This window comes from Cyanistes caeruleus, chromosome 35 (assembly GCF_971803275.1).
Source record: "Cyanistes caeruleus chromosome 35, bCyaCae1.hap1.1, whole genome shotgun sequence".
Classification (NCBI taxonomy): Eukaryota; Metazoa; Chordata; class Aves; order Passeriformes; family Paridae; genus Cyanistes; species Cyanistes caeruleus.
The window spans coordinates 569,685-595,730 of record NC_141736.1 but is presented as its reverse complement, the minus strand read 5'-3'; the positions used below and the strand labels follow the sequence as shown (position 1 = coordinate 595,730).

At 48.9% G+C, this 26,046-nt stretch overlaps 2 protein-coding genes across 12 annotated transcripts; one reads left to right on the top strand and one right to left on the bottom strand.

Annotated features, from left to right (window-relative positions):
* Positions 1–895: 895 nt before the first annotated feature.
* LOC111922665 (uncharacterized) lies at positions 896–16,941 on the bottom strand. 10 transcript variants are annotated; one of them, XM_086871497.1, is made up of 10 exons: positions 16,538–16,861; positions 14,249–14,314; positions 10,946–11,132; positions 7,326–7,525; positions 6,125–6,294; positions 3,741–3,818; positions 3,150–3,246; positions 2,137–2,380; positions 1,678–2,086; positions 896–1,583 (listed from the first exon to the last, which is right to left on the bottom strand). In XM_086871497.1, the coding sequence occupies exons 1-10, from the start codon at positions 16,683–16,685 to the stop codon at positions 1,494–1,496; spliced, it is 1,689 nt and encodes a 562-aa protein (XP_086727623.1). In that variant the 5' UTR covers positions 16,686–16,861; the 3' UTR covers positions 896–1,493. The 10 variants fall into 10 exon arrangements, with proteins under 10 accessions (XP_086727623.1, XP_086727627.1, XP_086727626.1 ...); XM_086871501.1 differs by lacking the exon at positions 16,538–16,861 and adding an exon at positions 15,550–16,333; XM_086871500.1 differs by lacking the exon at positions 14,249–14,314 and having other exon boundaries at positions 16,538–16,941.
* On the top strand, positions 16,334–26,046 carry PIN1 (peptidylprolyl cis/trans isomerase, NIMA-interacting 1). 2 transcript variants are annotated; one of them, XM_086871505.1, is made up of 6 exons: positions 16,334–16,594; positions 18,504–18,695; positions 20,408–20,518; positions 21,463–21,820; positions 22,164–24,966; positions 25,032–26,046. In XM_086871505.1, exons 1-4 carry the CDS (start codon positions 16,570–16,572, stop codon positions 21,570–21,572), a joined length of 438 nt encoding a protein of 145 aa, XP_086727631.1. In that variant the 5' UTR covers positions 16,334–16,569; the 3' UTR covers positions 21,573–21,820; positions 22,164–24,966; positions 25,032–26,046. The 2 variants fall into 2 exon arrangements, with proteins under 2 accessions (XP_086727631.1, XP_086727630.1); XM_086871504.1 differs by lacking the exon at positions 16,334–16,594 and adding an exon at positions 16,915–17,143.

The following is a 26,046-nucleotide window of genomic DNA, read 5'->3' as shown; positions in this document are numbered from 1 at the left end:
TTTTTCTCTTTTTATTCCAATTTTTTCCTCCTTTTTTCCCAATTTTTTCTCCTTTTTTCCCCCATTTTCCCTCTTTTTATTCCCAAATTTTCCCCTCCTTTTTCCCAAATTTTTCTCTTTTTTATTCCAATTTTTTCCTCCTTTTTTCCCAAATTTATTCCAAATTTTCTCTCCTTTTTTTCCCAATTTTTTCTCTTTTTATTCCAAATTTTCCCTCCTTTTTTCCCAAATTTTTCTCTTTTTATTCCCAAATTTTCTCTTCTTTTTTCCCAAATTTATTCCCAATTTTTTCCTCCTTTTTTTCCCAAATTTTTCTCATTTTTTCCCCATTTTCCCTCTTTTTATTCCCAAATTTTCCCTTTTTTCCCAAATTTTTCCTCTTTTTTATTCCAAATTTTCTCTCCTTTTTTTCCCAATTTTTTTCTCCTTTTTTCCCAAATTTTCCCTCTTTTTATTCCCAAATTTTCCCCTCCTTTTTCCCAAATTTTTCTCTTTTTTATTCCAATTTTTTCCTCCTTTTTTCCCAAATTTATTCCAAATTTTCTCTCCTTTTTTTCCCCATTTTCCCTCTTTTTATTCCCAAATTTTCCCTTTTTTCCCAAATTTTTCCTCTTTTTTATTCCAAATTTTCCCTCTTTTTATTCCCAAATTTTCCCTCTTTTTTCCCAAATTTTTCCCCCTTTTTATTCCCAATTTTTCCCTCATTTTTTCCCAAATTTATTCCAAATTTTCTCTCCTTTTTTTCCCAATTTTTTCTCTTTTTATTCCAAATTTTCCCTCCTTTTTTCCCAAATTTTTCCCCCTTTTTATTCCCAATTTTCCCTCCAAAATGCCCCCAAAATTCCCGGGAATTCCAACCCCACCCCCCCAAAAAAAATTCCCAAAACTTTCCCCATTTATTTTATTTTAATTTTAATTTTTATTTTTTTCCTGGGATTTTATTTCAAATCCTCCAGAAAATTCCCAAAAAAAATCGGGAAAAGGGGGAAAATCCCAAATTCCGGCCGATCCCGGTGTTTGGGAATTCTGGGATTGGGAATTTTGGGATTTCTGGGAATTCTGGGACTGGAAATTCTGGGAATTCCAGGATTGGGAATTTTGGGGATTTCTGGGATTGGGAATTTTGGGATTTCTGGGATTTTTTGGGATTTCTGGGAATTTTGGGATTGGAATTTCAGAGAATTCCCTGGATTGGGATTCCCAGAATTTCCCAGGATTGGGATTTTGGGATTTCTGGGATTCCTGGGATTGGGAATTTCTGGATTTTTGGGATTGGGAATTTTGGGATTTCTGGGATTTCCCAGGATTGGGAATTTTGGGATTTCTGGGAATTCCAGGATTGGAATTTTTGGGGTTCCTGGGATTGGGAATTTTTGGGATTTTTGGGATTCCTGGGATTGGGAATTTGGGGATTTCTGGGATTTTTTGGGATTCCTGGGACTGGAATTCCCAGGATTCCGGGGATTTCTGGGAATTCCGGCGTTCCCGGGCTGTCAGGAGGTGAAGTCGGAGCTGTGCATGGAGCACAGGCGCTCCAGGGAATTCCCGGGCTCTGGAATTCCCGGAATTCTGGGATAGGGGCGCTCCAGGGCATTCCCGGGCTCAGGAATTCCGGGAATTCCGGGCTGGAGCTGCTCCAGGGGATTCCCAAACTCCAGAATTCTGGGATAGGGGCACTCCAGGGGATTCCCGGGCTCTGGAATTCCGGGAATTCCGGGATTGAGCCGCTCCCAGCCATTCCCAAACTCTGGAATTCCGGGAATGCCGGGATGGAGCCGCTCCAGGGGATTCCCAAACTCCGGAATTCCGGGATAGGGGCGCTCCCAGACATTCCCAGACTCCAGAATTCCGGGAATTCCGGGATAGGGGCGCTCCAGGCCATTCCCAAACTCTGGAATTCCCGGAATTCCGGGATTGAGCTGCTCCAGGGCATTCCTGGGCTCCGGAATTCCGGGAATTCCGGGCTGGAGCCGCTCCCAGCCATTCCTGGACTCCAGAATTCCAGGAATTCCAGGATAGGGGCGCTCCAGGCCATTCCCAAACTCCGGAATTCCGGGATGGAGCTGCTCCCAGCCATTCCCAAACTCTGGAATTCCCGGAATTCCGGGATGGAGCTGCTCCCGGGGATTCCCAAACTCCGGAATTCCAGGATAGAGTTGCTCCAGGGCATTCCCGGGCTCAGGAATTCCAGGAATTCCGGGCTGGAGCCGCTCCCGGCCATTCCCAAACTCTGGAATTCCGGGAATTCCGAGCTGGAGCCGCTCCCGGCCATTCCCGGGCTCTGGAATTCCGGGAATTCCGGCATTCCCGAGGTTCGCCCGCCGGGAATTCTCGCTGGATCCCGGAGCGTCCCTGGGAGGCTCCTGGAAAATTCCCGAGCCTGGGAAAAGGCGGAAAAAACCTCGGGAAAAGGGAATTGGGGGAGGGGGAAAAACCGGGATGGGGCCTCGGCATTCCCAGTTTTCCATCCCCCATTCCCAATTTCCCATCCCCCATTCCCGGTTTCCCATCCCCATTCCCGGTTTCCCATCCCCATTCCCGGTTTCCCATCCCCCATTCCCGATTATTTCCCCATTCCCAGTTTGCCATTCCCATTTTCCCAATTCCCAATTTCCCATTCCCGGTTTTCCATCCCCTTTTCCCAATTTCCCCATTCCCAAATCCCATCCCCATTCCCAGTTTTCCCCGTTCCCAATTCCCAATTATTTCCCCATTCCCAATTTCCCCTTTTCCCACCCCCATTCCCGATTTCCCCATCCCCAATTCCCAGTTCCTCATTCCCAGTTTTCCCCATTCCCCAATTCCCATTTTCCACATTCCCAAACCCCTCCCAATTCCCAATTTTCCCCATTCCCAATTTTCCCCATTCCCAATTTTCCCAATTTCCCCAATTTCCCCAATTCCCAATTCCAAATTTTCCCAATTTCCCAATTTTCCCGCCAATCCCCAATTCCCAATTTTCCTAATTCCCAATTTCCCCAATTCCCAATTTCCCCAATTCCCCAATTTTCCTAATTCCCAATTTTCCCAATTTTCCCATCCCAAATTTCCCAATTTCCCCAATTTCCCCAATTCCCAATTTCCCCATTCCCAATTTTCCCGCCATTCCCAATTTTCCCGCCATTCCCAATTTTCCCGCCATTCCCGACCTTCCCCATCCCGATCCCGGCCTCTCCTCCCCTCTGCAATTTCCCCTCTGGAATTCCCGAGCTGCTCCTGCTGCTGCCGGCGGGCGAGCTTCTTCACCTGCCGCGGGAAAACCGGGAAAATCCCGGGAAAACCTCGGGAAAACCCCGGGAAAATCCCAGGAAAACCCCGGGAAAAATCCCGGAAAAACCCCGGAAAAATCCCGGGAATACCGGGAAAAACCCCGGAAAAACCCCGGGAGAAACCTGGGAAAAACCCGGGAAAATCCCAGGAAAACCCCGGGAAAACCCCGGAAAAACCCCGGAAAAACCCCGGGAAAAACCCGGGAAAATCCTGGGAAAACCCCGGGAAAATCCCAGGAGAAACCCCGGGAGAAACCCCGGGAATTCCGGGAAAAACCCCGGAAAAACCCCGGAAAAATCCTGGGAAAAACCCGGGAAAACCCCGGGAGAAACCCCGGGAGAATCCCGGGAATACCCCGGGAATTCCGGGAAAATCCTGGGAAAACCCCGGGAAAACCCCGGGAAAATCCCGGGAATTCTGGGAAAAACCCCAGGAATTCTGGGAATTCCGGGAATTCTGGGAATTCCCACCTTGGCTCGTTGGTTCTGGAACCAGACCTGGACCACTCGAACCGTCAGCCCCGTCTGGGCCGCCAGCGACTCCCGCACCTGGGAATGGCGGGAATTCGGGAATGGCGGGAATTTGGGAATGGCGGGAATTCGGGAATTCAGGGAATTCAGGAATTCAGGGAATTCAGGGAATGCCGGGAATGGGGAGGGGAAATCCTGGGAATTCCAGGAATTCGGGAGTGGGGAGGGGAAATCCCAGGAATTCCTGGGGATTTGGGAATGGGGAGGGGAAATCCCGGGAATTCGGGAATTTGGGATGGAAGGATCCGGGAATGGGGATGGAATCCCAGCCCCGATCCCAAAATCCCATCCCGGAATCCCAATCCCAGGATTCCAGTCCCGATCCCATTGATCCCATCAATCCCGATCCCATTGATCCCATTGATCCCAGTCCCATTGATCCCATTGATCCCAGTCCCATTGATCCCATTGATCCCAGTCCCATTGATCCCATCAATCCCAGTCCCGATCCCATTGATCCCATCAATCCCATCCCAATCCCATTGATCCCATCAATCCCAATCCCATTGATCCCATCAATCCCAGTCCCGATCCCATTGATCCCATCAATCTCAATCCCATTGATCCCATCAATCCCAATCCCATTGATCCCATCAATCCCAGTCCCGATCCCATTGATCCCATCCCAGTCCCGATCCCATTGATCCCATCCCAGTCCCGATCCCATTGATCCCATCAATCCCAGTCCCAATCCCATTGATCCCATCAATCCCAATCCCATTGATCCCATCCCAATCCCAGGATTCCAGTCCCAATCCCATTGATCCCATCAATCCCAGTCCCGATCCCATTGATCCCATTGATCCCATTGATCCCATTGATCCCAGTCCCATTGATTCCATCAATCCCAGTCCCGATCCCAGTCCCGATCCCATTGATCCCATTGATCCCATTGATCCCATTGATCCCATCAATCCCGATCCCATTGATCCCATTGATCCCAGTCCCATTGATCCCATCAATCCCAGTCCCGATCCCAGTCCCGATCCCATTGATCCCATTGATCCCATCGATCCCAGTCCCGATCCCATTGATCCCATCAATCCCAGTCCCGATCCCATCGATCCCAATCCCGATCCCGATCCCGATCCCATTGATCCCATCCCAACCCCAGGATTCCAATCCCAGGATCCCAATCCTGATCCCAACCCCAACCCCAAAACCCCAATCCCAATCCCAGAATCCCGACATTCCCAATCCCAGAATCCTGACATTCCCGACATTCCCAATCCCAGAATCCCGACATTCCCAATCCCAGAATCCCGACATTCCCGACATTCCCGATCCCAGAATCCCGACATTCCCAATCCCAGAATCCCGACATTCCCGACATTCCCGATCCCAGAATCCCGACATTCCCGCCATTCCCGACATTCCCAACATTCCCAATCCCAGAATCCCGACATTCCCGATCCCAGAATCCCGACATTCCCGATCCCAGAATCCCGACATTCCCAACATTCCCGATCCCATTCCTGATCCCATTCCTGATCCCATTCCCAACATTCCTGATCCCATTCCCGATCCCATTCCTGACCCCATTCCCACTCCCATTCCCGATCCCATTCCCGATCCCATTCCCGATCCCATTCCCGATCCCATTCCCGATCCCATTCCTGATCCCATTCCCGATCCCATTCCTGACCCCATTCCCACTCCCATTCCCGATCCCATTCCCGATCCCATTCCCGATCCCATTCCCGATCCCGGTCCCATTCCCGATCCCATTCCCGTTCCCATTCCCGATCCCATTCCCGATCCCGGTCCCATTCCTGATCCCATTCCCGATCCCATTCCTGATCCCATTCCTGATCCCATTCCTGATCCCATTCCCGCTCCCGTTCCCGCCATTCCCGATCCCATTCCCGCCATTCCCAACATTCCCGATCCCATTCCCAATCCCATTCCCGCTCCCATTCCTGATCCCATTCCCGATCCCATTCCCAATCCCATTCCCGCTCCCATTCCTGATCCCATTCCTGATCCCATTCCCGATCCCATTCCCAATCCCATTCCCAATCCCATTCCCGATCCCATTCCCAATCCCATTCCTGATCCCATTCCTGATCCCATTCCCGTTCCCGCCATTCCCAACGCCATTCCCGCCATTCCTGCTCCCATTCCCGATCCCATTCCCGCCATTCCCAATCCCATTCCCGATCCCATTCCCGCTCCCGTTCCTGATCCCATTCCCGATCCCATTCCCAACATTCCCGCTCCCATTCCCGCTCCCATTCCCAATCCCATTCCCAATCCCATTCCTGATCCCATTCCCATTCCCGCCATTCCCGTTCCCGCCATTCCCGTTCCCGCCGTTCCGGCACCTTCCGGCAGGGTTTGGCGCAGATCCCGAAGGATTCCCGGAACGCCCGGCGCTGCTGCCAGCTCAGAACCGTCCGGGGCCTCTTGGAGCGTTTGGGAAAATCCCGGGAATTCCGGGAATTCCGGGAATTCCGGGGATCCCGGGGATCCTCCTCCTCCTCCTCGCTCCGAGCTGCCGCCGGAAAAACGGGAATTCCGGGGGTGGGGGAGGGGAAACCATTCCCTGAGCCGGGAATTTGGGGAATTTGGGGGATTTTGGGGAATTTTGAGGAATTTTGGGGAATTTTGAGGAATTTTGGGGGATTTGGGGGAATTTTGAGGAATTTTGAGGAATTTTGGGGAATTTTGGGGAATTTTGAGGAATTTTGGGGGATTTTGAGGAATTTTGAGGAATTTTGAGGAATTTTGGGGAATTTTGGGGAATTTTGAGGAATTTTGAGGAATTTTGGGGAATTTTGGGGAATTTTGATGAATTCTGGGGAATTTTGGGGAATTTTGGGGGATTTTGAGGAATTTTTGGGGAATTTTTGGGGATTTTTGGGAATTTTTTGGGAAGGAATCTCCGGAAAATTTGGGATTTCCGGGGGATTTTGGGGAATTTCCACCTCGGAATTCCCAAATGATTCCGGCTGGGATTGGGAATTTTCCCGTGGGGTGGGAATTTTGGGATGAGGTTTCAGCTCCTTTTCCATCCCAAAATTCCAGGAATTCCAGGATTTCACTGGGTTTCGGCTCCTTTTCCATCCCAAACCATCCCAAAATTCCACAATTCCACCGATATTTCCTCCTTTTCCATCCCAAAATTCCAGGAATTCTGGGATTTCTGGGACTGGGATGAGGTTTAAACTCCTTTCCCACCCCAAAATTCCACAATTTCTGGGTTTTCACTGAATTTCATCTCCTTTTCCATCCCAAAATTCCCAGAATTCCGGGATTTCTGGGACTGGGATGAGGTTTAAACTCCTTTTCCACCCCAAAATTCCAGGATTTTTCCTCCTTTCCCACCCCAAAATTCCAGGATTTCCAGGAATTCCGGGATTTCACTGGGTTTAGGCTCCTTTCCCACCCCAAAATTCCAGGATTTTTCCTCCTTTCCCACCCCAAAATTCCAGGATTTCCGGGATCCTCCCCCCATTTTTTGTGGATTCTCGCTCCCCCCCGTCCCCAATCCGGGATTTTTTTGGGAATTCCGGGTTTCCCGACCTGGTTTTCCCTGGAATTCCGGCTCCCGGGGGCAGAGGATGCGGCCGTGGCGCAGCACGAAGCGATCGCCGCTGCGGAGGCGCCGGGAGCAGCAGCAGCAGCGCAGGCAGCGCGGGTGGAAAAGGAATTCCAGAACCTTCTGGACGCGCTCGGAGCCGCCCAGAGCCCCCCGGCAGCGGCTGCAGCGCCGAGGGAACAGCCTGGGGGGAAAATGGGGATTTGGGGGGGAAAAATGGGAATTTTCGGAGAAAATTTGGGATTTTTTGGGGGAAAAATGGGATTTTTTGGGAAAAAAATGAGATTTTTGGGGATAAAAATGGGATTTTGGGAGAAAAAATGGGATTTTTTGGGGGAAAAATGGGAATTTTGGGGAAAAAATGGGGTTTTTTGGGAATAAAATGGGATTTTTTGGGATAAAAATGGGATTTTTTGGGATAAAAATGAGATCTTTTGGGGAAAAATGGGATTTTTGGGGTGAAAAATGGGGTTTTTTAGGGGAAAATTGGGATTTTTTGGGAATAAAATGGACTTTTGGGATAAAAATGGGAATTTTTGGAGAAAAAATGGGAATTTTGGGAAAAAAAATGGGATTTTTGGGGAAAAAATGGGATTTTTTAGGGAGGAAAATGGGATTTTTCGGAGAAAAAATGGGGGTTTTAGGGGAAAATTTGGGATTTTTGGGGGGAAAATGGAATTTTGGGGGAAAAAATGGGATTTTTGGGGGGAAAAATGGGATTTTTTGGGAATAAAATGGGATTTTTAGGAATAAAATGGGATTTTTTTGGATAAAAATGGGATTTTTTGGGAATAAAGTGGGATTTTTTGGGATAAAAATGGGATTTTTAGGAATAAAATGGGATTTTTGGGAATAAAATGGGATTTTTTGGGAATAAAATGGGATTTTTGGGAATAAAATTGGGATTTTTGGGATAAAATTGGGATTTTTGGGAGGAAAATTGGGATTTTTGGGGAAATCCGGGGATTTTGGGGGTCAGAAATGGGAATTTGGGGGATAAAAGGGGGATTTGGGGGCAGCGCGGGTGGAAAAGGAATTCCAGAACCTTCTGGACGCGCTCGGAGCCGCCCAGAGCCCCCCGGCAGCGGCTGCAGCGCCGAGGGAACAGCCTGGGGGGAAAATCGGGATTTTGGGGGGAAAAATGGGAATTTTGGGGGAAAAAATGGGATTTTTTTGAGAAAATTTGGGATTTTTTAGGGGAAAAATGGATTTTTTAGGGAGGAAAATGGGATTTTTGGGAATAAAATGGGATTTTTAGGAATAAAAATGGGATTTTTGGGAATAAAATGGGATTTTTTGGGAATAAAATGGGATTTTTCAGAGAAAAAATGGGATTTTGGGGGGAAAAAATGGGATTTTTTGGGGGAAAAATGGGAATTTTGGGGAAAAAATGGATTTTTTAGGGAGGAAAATGGGATTTTTTGGGATAAAAATGGGGTTTTTTAGGGGAAAATTGGGATTTTTTGGGAAAAAAATGGGAATTTGGGGGGAAAAATGGGAATTTTGGGGGAAAAAATGGGATTTTTTGGGGGAAAAATGGGATTTTTTGGGAATAAAATGGGATTTTTGGGAATAAAATGGGAATTTTCGGAGAAAAAATGGGAATTTTTTGAGAAAATTTGGGATTTTTTGGGGATAAAATGGGAATTTGGGGGGAAAAAATGGGATTTTTTGGGAATAAAATGGGGTTTTTTGGGATAAAAATGGGATTTTGGGGGAAAAAATGGGATTTTTTCGGGGAAAAATGGGGGTTTTAGGGGAAAATCTGGGATTTTCTGGGAATAAAATGGGATTTTTGGGGGGGAAAGTGGGATTTTTGGGGAAATCCGGGGATTTTGGGAGGGAAAAATGGGAATTTGGGGGGAAAAAGTGGGAATTTGGGAAATAGAGGAAAAAAAAATGGGAGAAAATGCGGGAATTTGGGAAAAAAAGGGGAAAAAGTGGGATAAAAAGTGGGAATTTGGGAAAAAAAACCTGGGGGAAAATGTGGGAATTTGGGAAAAACTGGGGGAAAACTGAGGGAAAAAGTGGGAATTTGGGAAAAACTGGGAAAAACCTGGGGGAAAATGTGGGAATTTGGGAAAAAAGAGGAAAAAAAATGGGAGAAAATGCAGGAATTTGGGAAAAAAAGGGGAAAATGTGGGAATTTGGGAAAAAACCCTGGGAGAAAATGTGGGAATTTGGGAAAAACTGGGAAAAACCTGGGGGAAAATGTGGGAATTTGGGAAAAACCCTGGAGGAAAATGTGGGAATTTGGTTTTCCCGAGGATTCCCCAAGCCCTGATCCCGAATTCCCGGGATTTCCCCGATCCAGGGGGGGAATTTGGGGGATGAAATCCCAAAAAAAACCCCCAAAAATTCCAGGAAAAAGCTTTAAAAATTCCGGGAAAAATTCCGGGAGGCGAATTCATCCCGGGAAATTGCGGAGGAGGAGGCTGGGAACGGATCCAAGGGCTCGGATCCCTCCCAAATTCCCAGAAATCCCAGAAATTCCGACTTCAAAGGGAGCCCAGGGGAGTTTTCCTCCCTTTTCTCCAGGGGCCCCGGGAAGGGGAGAATTCCATGGAAAATTCCAGAAAAATCCACTCTGGGGTTGGGGGTTTTATGGGAAAAAACACAAGAAAATTCCATAAAAATTCCCCTTTGGATTTGGGGTTTTTATGGAAAAACTTCCTGAAATTCCAGAAAAAAACACAAGAAAATTCCATAAAAAATCCCCTTTGGATTTGGGGTTTTTATGGGGGAAAACACAGGAAAATTCCATAAAAAATCCCCTCTGGGTTTGGGTTTTTTGGGGGAAAAACACAAGAAAATTCCATAAAAAATTCCCTTTGGATTTGGGTTTTTTGGGGAAAAACTTCCTGAAATTCCATAAAAATTCCCTTTGGATTTGGGGATTTTATGGGAATAAACACAAGAAAATTCCATAAAAATCCCCTTTGGATTTGGGTTTTTTGGGGAAAAACTTCCTGAAATTCCATAAAAATTCCCTTTGGATTTGGGGATTTTATGGGAATAAACACAAGAAAATTCCATAAAAATCCCCTCTGGATTTGGGGATTTTATGGGAAAAACTTCCTGAAATTCCATAAAAAATTCCCTCTGGATTTGGGGTTTTTGGGGGGAAAATCCTCCAGGGAATTCCATGGAAAAATCAGGGAAAACTCCAGAAAAATCAGGGGAAATCAGGGAAAATTCCAGAAAAACCAGGAAAATCCCAGAAAAATCAGGGAAAATCCCAGGAAAATTCCAGGAAAATCAGGGGAAATTCCAGGAAAATCAGGGAAAATAATGGAAAATCCCAGAAAAATCAGGGAAAATTCCAGAAAAAGCCCAGGAAACGCAGGGAAACTGCAGAACAATGAGACCTGAGGTAGTCGTGGCGGCAGTAGAGGCGACATTCCCGGGAAAAGCAGGAAAATCCCAGAATAATCAGGGAAAATCCCAGAAAAATCAGGGAAAATCCCAGAAAAATCAGGGAAAATCCCAGGAAAATCAGGGAAAATCAGGGAAAATCCCAGAAAAATCAGGGAAAATCCCAGAAAAATCAGGGAAAATTCCAGGAAAATCAGGGAAAATCAGGGATAATTCCAGGGAATCAGACCTGAGGTAGTCGTGGCGGCAGTAGAGGCGACATTCCCGGGAAAAGCAGGAATTCCCGGCCAGGACGAGGCCGCAGGCGCAGCAGCGCAGGCACCGCTGGTGCCAGGAACGCTCGTTAACGCGGAGCAGGAAACGATCCCGGATCAGGGAACCGCAGCCAGAGCAGGGCTGGGGAAAAACAGAACCACCTGGGGAAAAATGGGAATAAATGGGTTAAAAATGGGTTAAAACAGGGGAAAAATGGGAGCAGGAACCGGTCCCGGATCAGGGAACCACAGCCTGAGCAGGGCTGGGGAATAACGGAACCACCTGGGAATAAATGGGAATGATGGGGTTAAAAATGGGAGCAGGAAACGATCCCGGATCAGGGAACCACAGCCAGAGCAGGGCTGGGGAATAACGGAACCACCTGGGGAAAAATGGGAATAAATGGGGTTAAAAATGGGTTAAAAATGGGAATTCTGGGAGCAGGAACCGGTCCCGGATCAGGGAACCGCAGCTGGAGCAGGGCTGGGGAATAACGGAACCACCTGGGGAAAAATGGGTTAAAAATGGGTTAAAACTGGGGAAAAATGGGAGCAGGAAACGATCCCGGATCAGGGAACCACAGCCAGAGCAGGGCTCGGGAAAAACAGAACCACCTGGGAATAAATGGGAATAAACGGGTTAAAAATGGGTTAAAAATGGGAATTCTGGGAGCAGGAACCGGTCCCGGATCAGGGAACCGCAGCTGGAGCAGGGCTGGGGAATAACGGAACCACCTGGGGAAAAACGGGTTAAAAATGGGTTAAAACAGGGGAAAAATGGGAGCAGGAACCGGTCCCGGATCAGGGAACCACAGCCAGAGCAGGGCTGGGGAATAACGGAACCTGATGGGGAATAACGGGTTAAAAATGGGGTTAAAAATGGGAATTCTGGGAGCAGGAACCGGTCCCGGATCAGGGAACCGCAGCCAGAGCAGGGCTGGGGAATAACGGAACCACCTGGGGAAAAAAATGGGAATAAATGGGGTTAAAAATGGGAATTCTGGGAGCAGGAACCGATCCCGGATCAGGGAACCACAGCCAGAGCAGGGCTGGGGAAAAACAGAACCTGATGGGGAAAAACGGGTTAAAAATGGGGTTAAAAATGGGAATTCTGGGGTTAAAAATGGGAATTCTGGGAGCAGGAAACGATCCCGGATCAGGGAACCACAGCCCGAGCAGGGCTGGGGAATAACGGAACCACCTGGGAATAAATGGGTTAAAAATGGGGTTAAAAATGGGAATTCTGGGAGCAGGAAACGATCCCGGATCAGGGAACCGCAGCCTGAGCAGGGCTGGGGAATAATGGAACCACCTGGGGAATAAATGGGAATAAATGGGGTTAAAAATGGGAATAAATGGGGTTAAAAATGGGAGCAGGAACCGATCCCGGATCAGGGAACCACAGCCCGAGCAGGGCTGGGGAATAACGGAACCTGATGGGAATAAATGGGAATAAATGGGTTAAAAATGGGAATAAATGGGGTTAAAAATGGGAATAAATGGGAATAAATGGGTTAAAAATGGGAATAAATGGGAATAAATGGGTTAAAAATGGGAATAAATGGGAATAAATGGGTTAAAAATGGGGATAAATGGGAATAAATGGGAATTCTGGGAGCAGGAACCGGTCCTGGATCAGGGAACCACAGCCGGAGCAGGGCTCAGGAATAACGGAACCTGATGGGAAAAATGGGAATAAATGGGAATAAATGGGGTTAAAAATGGGAATAAATGGGGGAAAAATGGGGAAAAACTGGGGAAAAATGGGAATTCTGGGGGGTTTGGGGAGCAGGAAGCGATCCCGGATCACGGAGCCGCAGCCAGAGCAGAGCTCGGGAATAACAGAACCTGCCAGGGAAAATGGGAATAAATGGGAATAAATGGGAATAAATGGGAATTTTGGGGGGAAAATGGGAAAAAATGGGGGAAAAAGGAGGAAATTTGGAGAAAAATTGGGAAAATTTGGGGGGAAAATGGGAAAAAATGGGAGAAAAATGGGAATTTGGGTTAAAAATGGGAATAAATGGGGTTAAAAATGGGAATTTGGGTTAAAAATGGGAATAAATGAGGTTAAAAATGGGAATTTGGGTTAAAAATGGGAGAAAAAAAGGGAATTTGGGGAAAAATGGGAGAGTATGGGTTAAAAATGGGAGAAAAAATGGGAATTTGGGGGAGAAATGGGGGGAAAATGGGAGAAATTGGGGGAAAATGGGAAAAACCGGGAGAAAAATGGGAAAACTTGGGAGAAAATTGGGGAAAAATGGGAAAATTTGGGGAAAAGCTGGGAGAATTCAGGGAAAAATGGGATTATTTGTGAGAAAAAGTGGAAAATTCAGGGAAAAATGGGAAAATTTGGGGGAAAAAGGGGAAAATCGGGGGTGGAAAATTCCATGGGGAGCTCCCAGAAATCCAAAGGAATTCCAGGGAATTTTTTCTGGGGTCAGGGATGGGACACAGGGAATTTTTTTCCATGGAAAAAAAAGGGAGTTTGAGGTTTTTTGGCCGTTCTGGATTTTTTTGGGGAATTTTTTTTCCCGTTTTTATCCCGATTTTCATCTCTGGCCGCTCCTCAAAGGGAAGGGAGGGAGGGAAAAATTCCAATTTTTCTTTGGCAGCTCTTCCTCCTCCTCCTCCTCCTCATCCCGAGGTCATTCCCGGGTTTTTTTCCACTCAAATCCCTGGAAAAATCCGGCCCTGGATCCCAAAAATCCCGGGAAAAACCAGGGGAGCCCCAAATCCCGGATTTAAATTGGAATTCCCATCCCAGGATTCATTCGGGCCCCGAAATTCCAAAGGAAAATTCCCGGGTTTTTTTTTTTCCATGGATTTTGATGCCATTCCCGAGGAGTTTTTTTTAAAGAGGGAATGAGGTTGAATTTTTTGGGAATTTTTTGGGAATTTGGGATCAGGAAAAATCCCCCTGGGAAAAATAAAAATTAAAAAAAATCTGGGAATTCTGCCTTAAAAAAAACTAGGAATTCTGCCTTAAAAAAAACGGGAATTCTGCCTAAAAAATCCAGGAATTCTGCCTAAAAAAAACGGGAATTCTGCCTAAAAAATCCGGGAATTCTGCCTAAAAAAACCGGGAATTCTGCCTTAAAAAATCTGGGATTGGGAAAAGGGAGAGGTTTGGAGCTGGGAAAAAATGGGAATAAAGAGGAAAAATGGGAAAAGGGAGGCGGGAATGGGGGAAAATCCGGGAAATTGGGGATTTCTGGGAATTCCCGGGGTTTTTTTAGGGAATTCCCGGGGTTTTTCCGGGAATTCCGGGCACTCACCGAATTCTGGGAGCGGCGTTTTGTGCTCCAGGCAGGACGGAGCCGCCTCCGGCTTCATCCCGGAGACTGCGGGGAAACGCCGGGAAAAGCGGGAAAAAGCGGGAAAAAGCGGGAAAAAGCGGGAAAAACTGGGATGGGAAAAGAGGGAAAAAACGGGAAAAAACGGGAAAAACTGGGATGGGAAAAGAGGGAAAAAACGGGAAAAATCGGGATGGGAAAAGCGGGGAAAACCAGGAAAAAATTGGGAAAAATCGGGATGGGAAAAGAGGGAAAAAGCGGGAAAAATCGGGAAAAATCGGGATGGGAGAGGGGGGAAAATCGGGAAAAATCGGGATGGGAGAAGAGGGAAAAACCGGGAAAAAATTGGGAAAAATCGGGATGGGAAAAGAGGGAAAAACCGGGAAAAAACGGGATGGGAAAAGCGGGAAAAACCGGGAAAAGTTGGGATGGGAGGGGGGGAAATCTGGGAAAAGTTGGGATGAGAGGAGGGAAAAATCGGGAAAAGTTGGGATGGGAGAGGAGGGGGAAAATTGGGAAAAATTGGGATGAGACGGGGGGAAAACCGGGAATGAACGGAGGGAAAACCGGGAATGAAAGGAGGGAAAACCGGGAATGAACGGAGGGAAAACCGGGAATGAACGGAGGGAAAACCGGGAATGAAAGGAGGGAAAACCGGGAATGAACGGAGGGAAAACCGGGAATGAACGGAGGGAAAACCGGGAATGAACGGAGGGAAAACCGGGAATGAACGGAGGGAACGGAGCCGGACGGGACCGGGATGGGAGAGAAGGAAAACCGGGAAAAGTCGGGAATGAACCGAGGGAAAACCGGGATGGGAGAGAGGGGAAAACCGGGAAAAACCGGGAAAAAACCGGGATGGGAGAGAGGGGTGGTGATTTTGGGGATTTTTGGGATATTTGGGATGTGGATTTTTGGGATATTTAGGATTTTTGGGATTTGGGATTTCTAGGATTTGGATTTTCGGGATATTTGGGATTTGGATTTTCGGGATATTTGGGACTTCTGGGATGTGGATTTTTGGGATTTGGGATTTTTGGGATTTGGATTTTCGGGACATTTAAGATTTTCAGGATCTGGGATTTTCAGGATGCAGATTTTCGGGATCTGGAATTTTCAGGATCTGGGATTTTCCGGACATTTAGGATTTTCAGGATCTGGGATTTTCGGGATCTGGGATTTTCCAGATGCAGATTTTCGGGATCTGGAATTTTCAGGATCTGGGATTTTCGGGATCTGGGATTTTCGGGATGCCCAGGATATTCCTGGGAATATTTCCTCACCTGCTCGGAGAAGCTGCCGATGACCACGAGAGAAATCCGGGAACGATCCCGAGAATGTTCCGGCTCCCCCTCCCCCTCCAGAGGGTTAAAATTTAATCCGAGGAATTTTCGGGGTCGGATCCTGGGAATTTTGGGGCTTGGATTGAGGCCAATCCCAGAGAATTCCGGGTGGGGCTTTTTTTTGCCTCTCATCCAAGGATTTTTGTGTGATTTTCATGGATTTTTGGTGGAGTTTTGATGGATTTTTAACAAATTTTTAGTGGAATTTTAAAGGATTTTAACGGATTTTTTGGTTGTTCCTGGGTTATTTTTAGATTGCAAGGGATTTTCTGGTTTTCTTAATAATTTTGTGGAATTTTCATGGATTTTCCTCCTCCCTTCGAATCCAAACCAAACCCACAAAATCCCGGAGCTGCCGCCTCAAAAAACGGGAAGAAACGGGTCTGGGAAAATGGGAAAAATCTGGAATTACGCCAAAAAAACCTTGGATTTGGGAACAAATCCCGCAATTCCGAGGGCACGGAGACCTGGGAATGTCAGCGGGTTTCGTCACCAGGGCCAAATTCCAGCCAAAATTCCAAAGGATTTGGGGTCAAAATGGCGGCGCATCCCTGAGGGGCAGGGGAAAGGGCGGGAAAAAAGGGCGGGAAAAAAGTCTGAGGGGAAAGAAGTCTGAGGGGAAAGAAGGGGCGGGAAAAAGTCTGAGGGGAATGAAAAGGTGGGAAAAAAGGTGAGGGTGGGAAAAAGAGGGAACGAAAGGGCGGGGAAAAGGCGGGAAAAAGGCGGGGAAAAGGCGGGACTGGGGTGGCTCTGGGCGCCTTCGTCCCCTCCCAGCTCCCTTGTCCCCAGTGACCCCTCAGAACCCCCCATGAGGTTGTACCGGGGGGGTTCTGGAGGCACCGGGAGGCCCCTGAGGGGTCCCGGGAAGACTCCGGAGTTCCCGGGGGAGGCTTCGCACCCTTCGCCCCCCTCCCCAAAATCCACCAACCTGTCCCCGCGTTGTCCTGAGTCCTGCTGCGGATGAGATCCACGACGGGGATAAACGGTGAGGAGCGGCTGTCGCGTCCCCTCAGAGTCTCCCCGGTTCTCCCGGTGTCCCCCGTTATACTCTCCAAGCCCGGTTTTCTCTCTCCCATCCTGGCTGTGACCCAACCGGCGCCACGCTGAGGCTTTGAACCGGCCGCTCTCTTTCTGTAGCGTTGAATTTCATGATAGCAAAGCTGCTTTTGGAGGCTCCGGTTATTGCGTGGCTCCGGTGGGACCGGGACCGGGACTCAATAACCGGGCACGGGGAAGGGGGCGCTGTGGCTTTGCGTTCCCGTTAAGTTTGCCCAAGCGCAGCCACCGTCCCTCCTCTCCCGCTCGCTATTCGGCTTCACCGCGCTCATGATTGACGGGCGGCTCCGCCAATAGAATTGCGCGGAGAAGGGAGCAGCGTTCCAAGTGGCCAATGGGAGCGCGAGAAGGGCGGGTTTGTCCCGCCCCTCGGCGCGCCGCTGTGGGCGGGCCGCTGTGGGCAGGCAGAGGGAAGGGAAGATGGCGGAGGAGGAGAAGCTGCCCGCGGGGTGGGAGAAGCGCATGAGCCGCAGCTCCGGTGAGGGCCTGAGGGCTGGGGGTGACCGGGGGGGCTCTGCAGGGGGCGCGGGGAAGGGGCGGCGGGGATGGGGGAGGTGGGGAAGGGGGATGGGGGTGGCGGTGTCAGGCTTTGGAAGGGATGAGGGGGCGTGGGGGGGGCGGGGTGATGCGTGAGGGGAATTTGAGGGGGAGCAGCGAATTAAGGGGGAGGGCAGCGAATTGAGGGGGGTCCTGAGGGGGTTTTCGCCTCAGTGAAAGGAGGGGCACCTCCGTGAGGGGAATTTGAGGAGGGGGTCCTCAATTCAGGGGGGTCTGAGGGGGTTTTTGCCTCAGGGAAGGGGGGACACCCCAATTAACAAGGGGGGCACCTCCGTGAGGGGAATTTTGGGGGTGTCATCAATTCCGTGAGGGGAATTTGGGGAGGGGTCCTCAATTCGGGGTCCTGAGGCGGTTTTCGCCTCAGAGAAGGGTGGGGGCACCTCCATGAGGGGAATTTGAGGAGGGGTCCTCGATTCAGGGGGGTTTTGAGGGGATTTTTGCCTCAGAGAAGGGGGGGAGCCTCCGTGAGGGGAATTTTGGGGGTATCGTCAATTCCGTGAGGGGAATTTGAGGAGGGGTCCTCGATTCAGGGGGGCCCTGAGGGGGTTTTTGCCTCAGAGAAGGGGGGGAGCCTCCGTGAGGGGAATTTTGGGGGTGTCGTCAATTCCGTGAGGGGAATTTGAGGAGGGGTCCCCGATTCAGGGGGTCATCGCCTCCATGAGGGGAATTTGAGGAGGGGTCTCTACAGGACAAATGTACCACTTCAACCACCTGACAAACACGAGTTGCTGGGATCAATTTTGGGCCTTTTAAATTGGATTCCGTTACCCATAACCATTTTTCTGCTACCGATCACCGACCAATAACCAACCAACAACCAATAATTAATCAATAACCCCCCAGGTCGCGTGTACCACTTCAACCACCTGACAAACACGAACCAATGGCGTGAATTTGGGTGCTTTTCCGTTGTTTTTTGGTGCCAATAACCATTTTTTTCGCTGCCAATCACCGATCAATAACCGATAATTAATCAATAACCCCCCAGGTCGCGTGTACCACTTCAACCACCTGACAAACACGAACCAATGGCGTGAATTTGGATACTTTTCAGTTGTTTTTTGGTGCTAATAACCAGGTTTTTGCTATCAATCACCAACCAATAAGCGATCAATAACCGATCAATACTTCCTAGGCTGCGTGTACCACTTCAACCACCTGACAAACACGAACCAATGGCGTGAATTTGGGTGCTTTTCCGTTGTTTTTTGGTGCCAATAACCATTTTTTTCGCTGCCAATCACCGATCAATAACCGATAATTAATCAATAACCCCCCAGGCCGCGTCTACTACTTCAACCACCTGACGAACGCCAGCCAATGGGAGCGGCCGAGCGGGGGCTCGCGGGCGGAGCCGGGCCGGGTGCGCTGCTCTCACCTCCTGGTGAAGCACCGGCAGTCGCGGCGCCCGTCCAGCTGGAGGCAGGAGCGCATCACCCGCTCCAAGGAGGAGGCGCTGCAGCTGGTCAACGGCAAGTCAGGGGTTAAATCCCGGGAATTCCGGGAATCTTGGGAATTTTGGGATTCGGGATGCGCGGTTCTGTTGGGTTTTTGATGGATGTTCATGGATATTATTGATTGATTGATCGGTATCAACACATCGTTGGGTGATGTTGGTGTGTTCTGCAGCTGGTCAACGGCAAGTCAGGGGTTAAATCCCGGGAATTCCGGGAATTTTGGGAATTTTGGGATTCCGGGATGTAGGGTTTTGTTGGGTTTTTGATGGATGTTCATGGATATTATTGATTGATTGATCGGTATCAACACATCGTTGGGTGATGTTGGTGTGTTCTGCAGCTCGTCAACGGCAAGTCAGGGGTTAAATCCCGGGAATTCCGGGAATCTTGGGAATTTTGGGATTCGGGGATGCGCGGTTCTGTCGGGTTTTTGATGGATGTTCATGGATATTATTGATTGATTGATCTGTATCAACACATCGTTGGGTGATGTTGGTGTGTTCTGCAGCTCGTCAACGGCAAGTCAGGGGTTAAATCCCGGGAATCCCGGGAATTTTGGGAATTTTGGGATTCGGAATGCGCGGTTCTGTCGGGTTTTTGGGGTGTGTTTGTGTTTATTTGTGATTTATGGTGTCAATGGGTGATGCTGGTGTGTTCTGCAGCTCGTCAACGGCAAGTCAGGGGTTAAATCCCGGGAATTCTGGGAATTTTGGGAATTTTGGGATTCGGGATGCGCGGTTCTGTCGGGTTTTTGGGGTGTGTTTGTGTTTATTTGTGATTTATGGTGTCAAGGGGTGATGTTGGTGTGTTCTGCAGCTCGTCAACGGCAAGTCAGGGGTTAAATCCCGGGAATTCCGTGAATTTTGGGAATTTTGGGATTCGGGATGCGCGGTTCTGTCGGGTTTTTGATGGATGTTCATGGATATTTGTAATTATTGATCCGTATCCACGGGGAATCTTTGTGTGCTCTGCAGCTCCTCCACGACAAACGGGGATCCCAAAGATCCCAGGAATTCTGGGAATGGGAATTCCAGGAATTCCAAGGGTTTGGGATCACCGGGATGGGGGCTTTTTGTTGGGATTTTGTGCTTGTGGATAATTTTTAATTATTGATTCATATCCATGGGGAATGTTGGTGTGTTTGGAGCTCCTCCACGGCAAGTCAGGGGTTAAATCCCGGGAATTCCGGGAATTTTGGGAATTCTGAGGGGTTTGGAATTGTTGGGGCGTTGGTTTAATCCCGTTTTATCCGGATATTTCTCTCCCATTTAATTAATTAACGACTATACGAGCTGGAGGTTCTTTAAAGTCGGAATTCCGGGAATTAATTCCAGGAATTCCAAGGGATTCAGCCCCAAATTCCAGGATTTCCCAAAATTCCTTCCCTGGAAGGTTCTTTTCCCAAATTTCCCCATTTTGGGGGGATAAAGGCTCCCTGAATTGGCTTTTTTGGGGAAAAAAAACTTTGGGAATGGCGATTTTTTTGGGAAAAAAAAAGTGGGAATTATGTTTTTTTTAAAAAAATTTGGGAATGGTGGTTTGGAGTGGTGAAAAAAAGTGGGAATTGTGATTTTCTTTGGGAAAAAACCACAGGAATGTTGTTTTTGGGGTGGTTTTTGGGGATATTTCAGGGCTCTGTCTCCTTTCCCGTGGGATTTGCAGCATCCAGGGAATTTCTGGAGCGGTTTAGGATCCCTGAGTCGGGAATTTTTCCCGGATTTTTACAGGTTACATCCAGAAGATAAAATCGGGAGAGGAGGATTTTGAGTCTTTGGCTTCGCAGTTCAGCGACTGCAGCTCGGCCAAGGCCGGAGGGGACCTGGGAGCTTTCGGGAGAGGTGAGGGATTCATCCCAAAAAATCCCCAAATCCCAGGGATTCGTCCCAAAAAATCCCCAAATCCCAGGGATTCATCCCAAAAAATCCCCAAATTCCTGGGATTTATTCACAAAAATCCACAATTCCCAGGGATTCATCCCAAAAAATCCCCAAATCCCTGGGATTCATCCCAAAAAATCCCCAAATCTCAGGGATTCATCCCAAAAAATCCCCAAATCTCAGGGATTCATCCCAAAAAATCCCCAAATCCCTGGGATTCATCCCAAAAAATCCCCAAATCCCAGGGATTCATCCCAAAAAACCCCAAATCCCTGGGATTCATCCCAAAAAATCCCCAAATCTCAGGGATTCATCCCAAAAAACCCCAAATCCCTGGGATTCATCCCAAAAAATCCCCAAATCTCAGGGATTCATCCCAAAAAAATCCCCAAATCCCAGGGATTCATCCCAAAAAATCCCCAATTCCCAGGGATTCATCCCAAAAAACCCCAAATCCCTGGGATTCATCCCAAAAAATCCCCAAAATCCTGGGATTTATTCACAAAAATCCCCAATTCCCAGGGATTCATCCCAAAAAACCCCAAATCTCAGGGATTCATCCCAAAAAACCCCAAATCCCTGGGATTCATCCCAAAAAATCCCCAAATCCCTGGGATTCATCCCAAAAAATCCCCAAATCCCTGGGATTCATCCCAAAAAATCCCCAATTCCCTGGGATTCATCCCAAAAATCCCCAAATCCATGAATCCCAGTGGATTTATCCCTGAAAAACCCCAATTCCAAGGGGTTCATCCCAAAAAAAAACCCCCAAATCCCCCAAAATTCCAACTGGGATCCAAATCCCGGGAATCAACCCCCCCCCCAACATTAAATCCTGGTTTATTTAATTCGGGAAAAGGCGGGAAATCCCAAGTTTGGGGTTTTTTTGGGAATGTTTTCCGCAGGGCAGATGCAGAAGCCGTTTGAGGACGCCTCGTTCGCGCTGAGGGCCGGCGAGATGAGCGGCCCCGTGTTCACGGAATCCGGGATCCACATCATCCTCCGCACGGAGTGAAGTGCCTTGGGGAGCCCGGAATTCCCGGGAATCGCCGGGAATCGCCGGGAATTCGCGGGGAATCCTGAGGGATTTCTGGGAATCCATGAGAATTCGTGGGAATCCTCGGGAATTTTTGGGAATTCGCGGGGAATCCTGAGGGATTTGTGGGGATTCATGGGAATCCTCAGGAATTCGTGGGAATCCTGAGGAATTTTCGGGAATTCGCGGGGAATCCTGAGGGATTGGTGGGGAGTCCTCAGGAATTCGTGGGAATCCTCGGGAATTTTGGGGAATTCGCGGGGAATCCTGAGGGATTTGTGGGGAGTCCTCAGGAATTTTCGGGAATTCGCGGGAATCCTGAGGGATTTGTGGGAAATCCTCGGGAATTTTCGGGAATTCGCGGGGAATCCTGAGGGATTTGTGGGGATTTGTGGGGAATCCATGAGAATTTGTGGGGAATCCTCAGGAATTCATGGGAATCCATGGGAATCCTCAGGAATTTTCGGGAATTCGCGGGAAATCCTGAGGGATTTGTGGGGAATCCTCAGGAATTCGGGGAAATCCATGGGAATCCTGAGGAATTTTCGGGAATTCGCGGGGAATCCTGAGGGATTTCTGGGAATCCATGAGAATTCGTGGGAATCCTCGGGAATTTTGGGGAATTCGCGGGGAATCCTGAGGGATTTGTGGGGATTTGTGGGGAATCCATGAGAATTTGTGGGGAATCCTCAGGAATTCATGGGAATCCATGGGAATCCTCAGGAATTTTCGGGAATTCGCGGGGAATCCTGAGGGATTTGTGGGGAATCCTCAGGAATTCGTGGGAATCCATGGGAATCCCCGGGAATTTCCAGGAATTCGCGGGGAATCCTGAGGGATTTGTGGGGATTCATGGGAATCCTCAGGAATTCGTGGGAATCCTGAGGAATTTTCGGGAATTCGCGGGGAATCCTGAGGGATTTGTGGGGAGTCCTCAGGAATTTTCGGGAATTCGCGGGAATCCTGAGGGATTTGTGGTAATCCTCGGGAATTTTGGGGAATTTGTGGGAATCCTGAGGAATTTTCGGGAATTCGTGGGAATCCGGAGGGATTTGTGGGGAGTCCTCAGGAATTTGTGGGAATCCTCGGGAATTTCTGGGAATCCTGAGGAGTTTGTGGGAATCCGTGGGAATTTTCGGGAATCCGTGGGAATCCATGAGAATTTATGGGAATCCTCAGGAATTTGTCGGAATCTGTGGGAATTTCCAGGAATTCGTGGGAATACTTGGGAATCCATGGAAATCTTCAGGAATCTGTGGGAATCCAAAGGAGGTTCACAGGAATCCATGGAAATCCATGGAAATTCCCAGGAATTCATGGGAACCTTTGGAAATGCTCAGGAATCCCCAGGAAATCCTCAGGAATCCATGGGAATTTGTAGGAATCCTCAGGAATCCCCAAGAATCCATGGAAATTCCCGAAAATCCATGGAAATCCTCAGGAATCCACAGGAAATTCATGGAAACCCTCAAGAATCCGTGGAAATCCTCGGGAATCCGCAGAAATCCAGGGAAAGTCACCAGAATCCACGGAAATCCTCGGGAATCCACAGAAATCCATGGAATTCGTCGGGAATCCACAGAAATCCATGGAATTCCACGGGAATCCTCGGGAATCCACAGAAATCCATGGAATTCCACGGGAATCCTCGGGAATCCACAGAAATCCATGGAATTCCACGGGAATCCTCGGGAATCCACAGAAATCCATGGAATTCCACGGGAATCCTCAGGAATTCACAGAAATCCATGGAATTCCACGGGAATCCTCGGGAATCCACAGAAATCCATGGAATTCCACGGGAATCCTCAGGAATTCACAGAAATCCATGGAATTCCACGGGAATCCTCGGGAATTCACAGAAATCCGTGGAATTCCCCACCCCGAACTCCAGATCCCGATCCCGCGGCTCCTCCGTTATTCCGGGTCCTCCTCCCGCTCGGCCCCGGGACAGGAAAACCGGGAATTCCCGCGGATTTTTGGGAATGTCGGGGCGGCCGGAGCCGGCTCCTGGCGCTCCCGGCGTTCCCGGCTCCGGGAGGGCGGCGGCCGCGGTGGTGACGGCGACGGTGACGATGAGGATGGACAACGATGGCGGTGGTGACGATGACCAACGATGGTGACGGTGAGGATGGACAACGATGGCAGCGGTGACGATGACCAACCGTGGTGAGGATGAGGATGGACAACGATGGCGGCGGTGACGATGACCAACGATGGGCAACCATGGTGAGGATGAGGATGATGATGACCATGGCCAAAGATGACCATGACCAACCGTGGTAAGGATGAGGATGGACAACAATGACCAACAATGGCCAACCATGGTGATGGTGACAATGACCAACGATGACCAACCATGGTGAGGATGAGGATGGACAACGATGGCGGCGGTGACGATGACCAACGATGGGCAACCATGGTGACGATGAGGATGGTGATGATGATGACCATGACCAACCATGGTGAGGATGAGGATGGTGATCATGACCATGACCAGCCATGGTGAGGATGAGGATGGTGATGATGACCATGACCAACTATGGTGAGGATGAGGATGATGATGATGATGACCATGACCAACCATGGTGAGGATGAGGATGGTGGTGATGACCATGACCAACCATGGTGAGGATGAGGATGGTGATCATGACCATGACCAACCATGGTGAGGATGAGGATGGTGATGGTGATGATGACCATGACCAACCATGGTGAGGATGAGGATGGTGATGATGACCATGACCAGCCATGGTGAGGATGAGGATGGCCCACGGTGACCAACGGTGGTGACGGTGACGATGACCAACAATGACAGTGACCGATGATGGTGAAGATGATGATGACCAACGAAGGGCAACCATGGTGAGGATGATGATGATGATGATGACCATGGCCAAAGATGACCATGACCAGCGACGGTGAGGATGAAGATGACCAACGATGGCTGGCAATGGTGAGGATGAGGATGATGACCATGACCAGCGACGGTGAGGATGAAGATGACCAACAATGACCAACAATGGCCACGGTGACGATGACCGACGATGGTGAGGATGACGATGACCGTAGCCAACGATGACCATGACCAGCCATGGATGAAGATGATCATGACCAACGACGACCATGACTGATGATGATGATGATGATGATGACCATGACCAGCCATGGTGAGGATGAGGACAACGATGACCAACAACGACCACGACAGTGACCAGTGATGGTGAACAACAATGGCGAGGATGACGATGACCATGGCCGACAGTGACCATGACCAACGATGGTGACAGCGACAATGACCAACCATGGTGAGGATGATGATGACGATGACAATGACCATGACCAATGATGACCATGACCAACAATGGTGAGGGTGATGATGACGATGACCAGTGACAATGACCATGACCAACGATGACCATGACCAACAATGGTGAGGGTGACAATGAGTGACAATGACAGCGATGATGATGGCAGCGATGACATCACTGATGATGATGATGACGCTGATAACGTCACCAATGACAATGACACCAATGACATCACTGATGATGATGACACCAATGACATCGCCGATGACAATGACGCCAATGATGATAATACCAATGACAATTACGATGACACTGATGACATCACTGACGACAATGACACCGATGATGATGACATCACCGATGACATCACAGATGACATCATTGATGATGACAACACAGATGATGTCACTAATGACAAACCAATGATGTCACCAAATGACATCACCAATGACAATTGCACCAATGACATCACCGATAATGACGATGACACTGATGATGTCACTAATGACATCATCGATGATGACGCCACCGATGACGTCACCGCCGCCGCCCCGCCGCCGGGCCAGGCCCCTCCCCCACCCCGTGCATGTTTATTGAACTCATTCCCGCCCTTTTCTCCCCAAAATCCGCCCCCGATCCGAAGGCTCCGCTCGACTCAAGCCCTTCGTTAATTAATTAACCCTGAACCCATTAATTAATTAACAGCAAACCTCAGGCAGCTCCCGGGCTTTCCCTTCCCGGTGTCCGTCCGGATTATCCCGGGAATTTCCCGGCGCCGTCGCTTGGACTTCCAGAAAAAAATATCCACCGGATTTTTGGGGTGAATTCCCGGGAAAAATCAGGATAAAATCAGCGGAATTCCGTTCTCCCGCCCTGCCGGGGCCGCGGGGTTTCGGTTTGGGGTGAGAAAAGTCGGATTTGGGACGGTTTTTTGGGGGTTTTATTTTTTTCGAGATTTTTCGGTTTTGTCGTTTTTTTGCTTCCGTTGGGTGGGAAAAGAGAAAAAAAGAAAAGCAGGAAAAATCCTGAAAATCCCAAAAATCCCAGCTTGGATCCGTGCAAAAATTCCCAAAAATAATAAAAAAAAAAAGCTGTAAAGCCCCGGCTCTTTTCCTGCAGAAATAAATCCCTCTCCAGTGGAA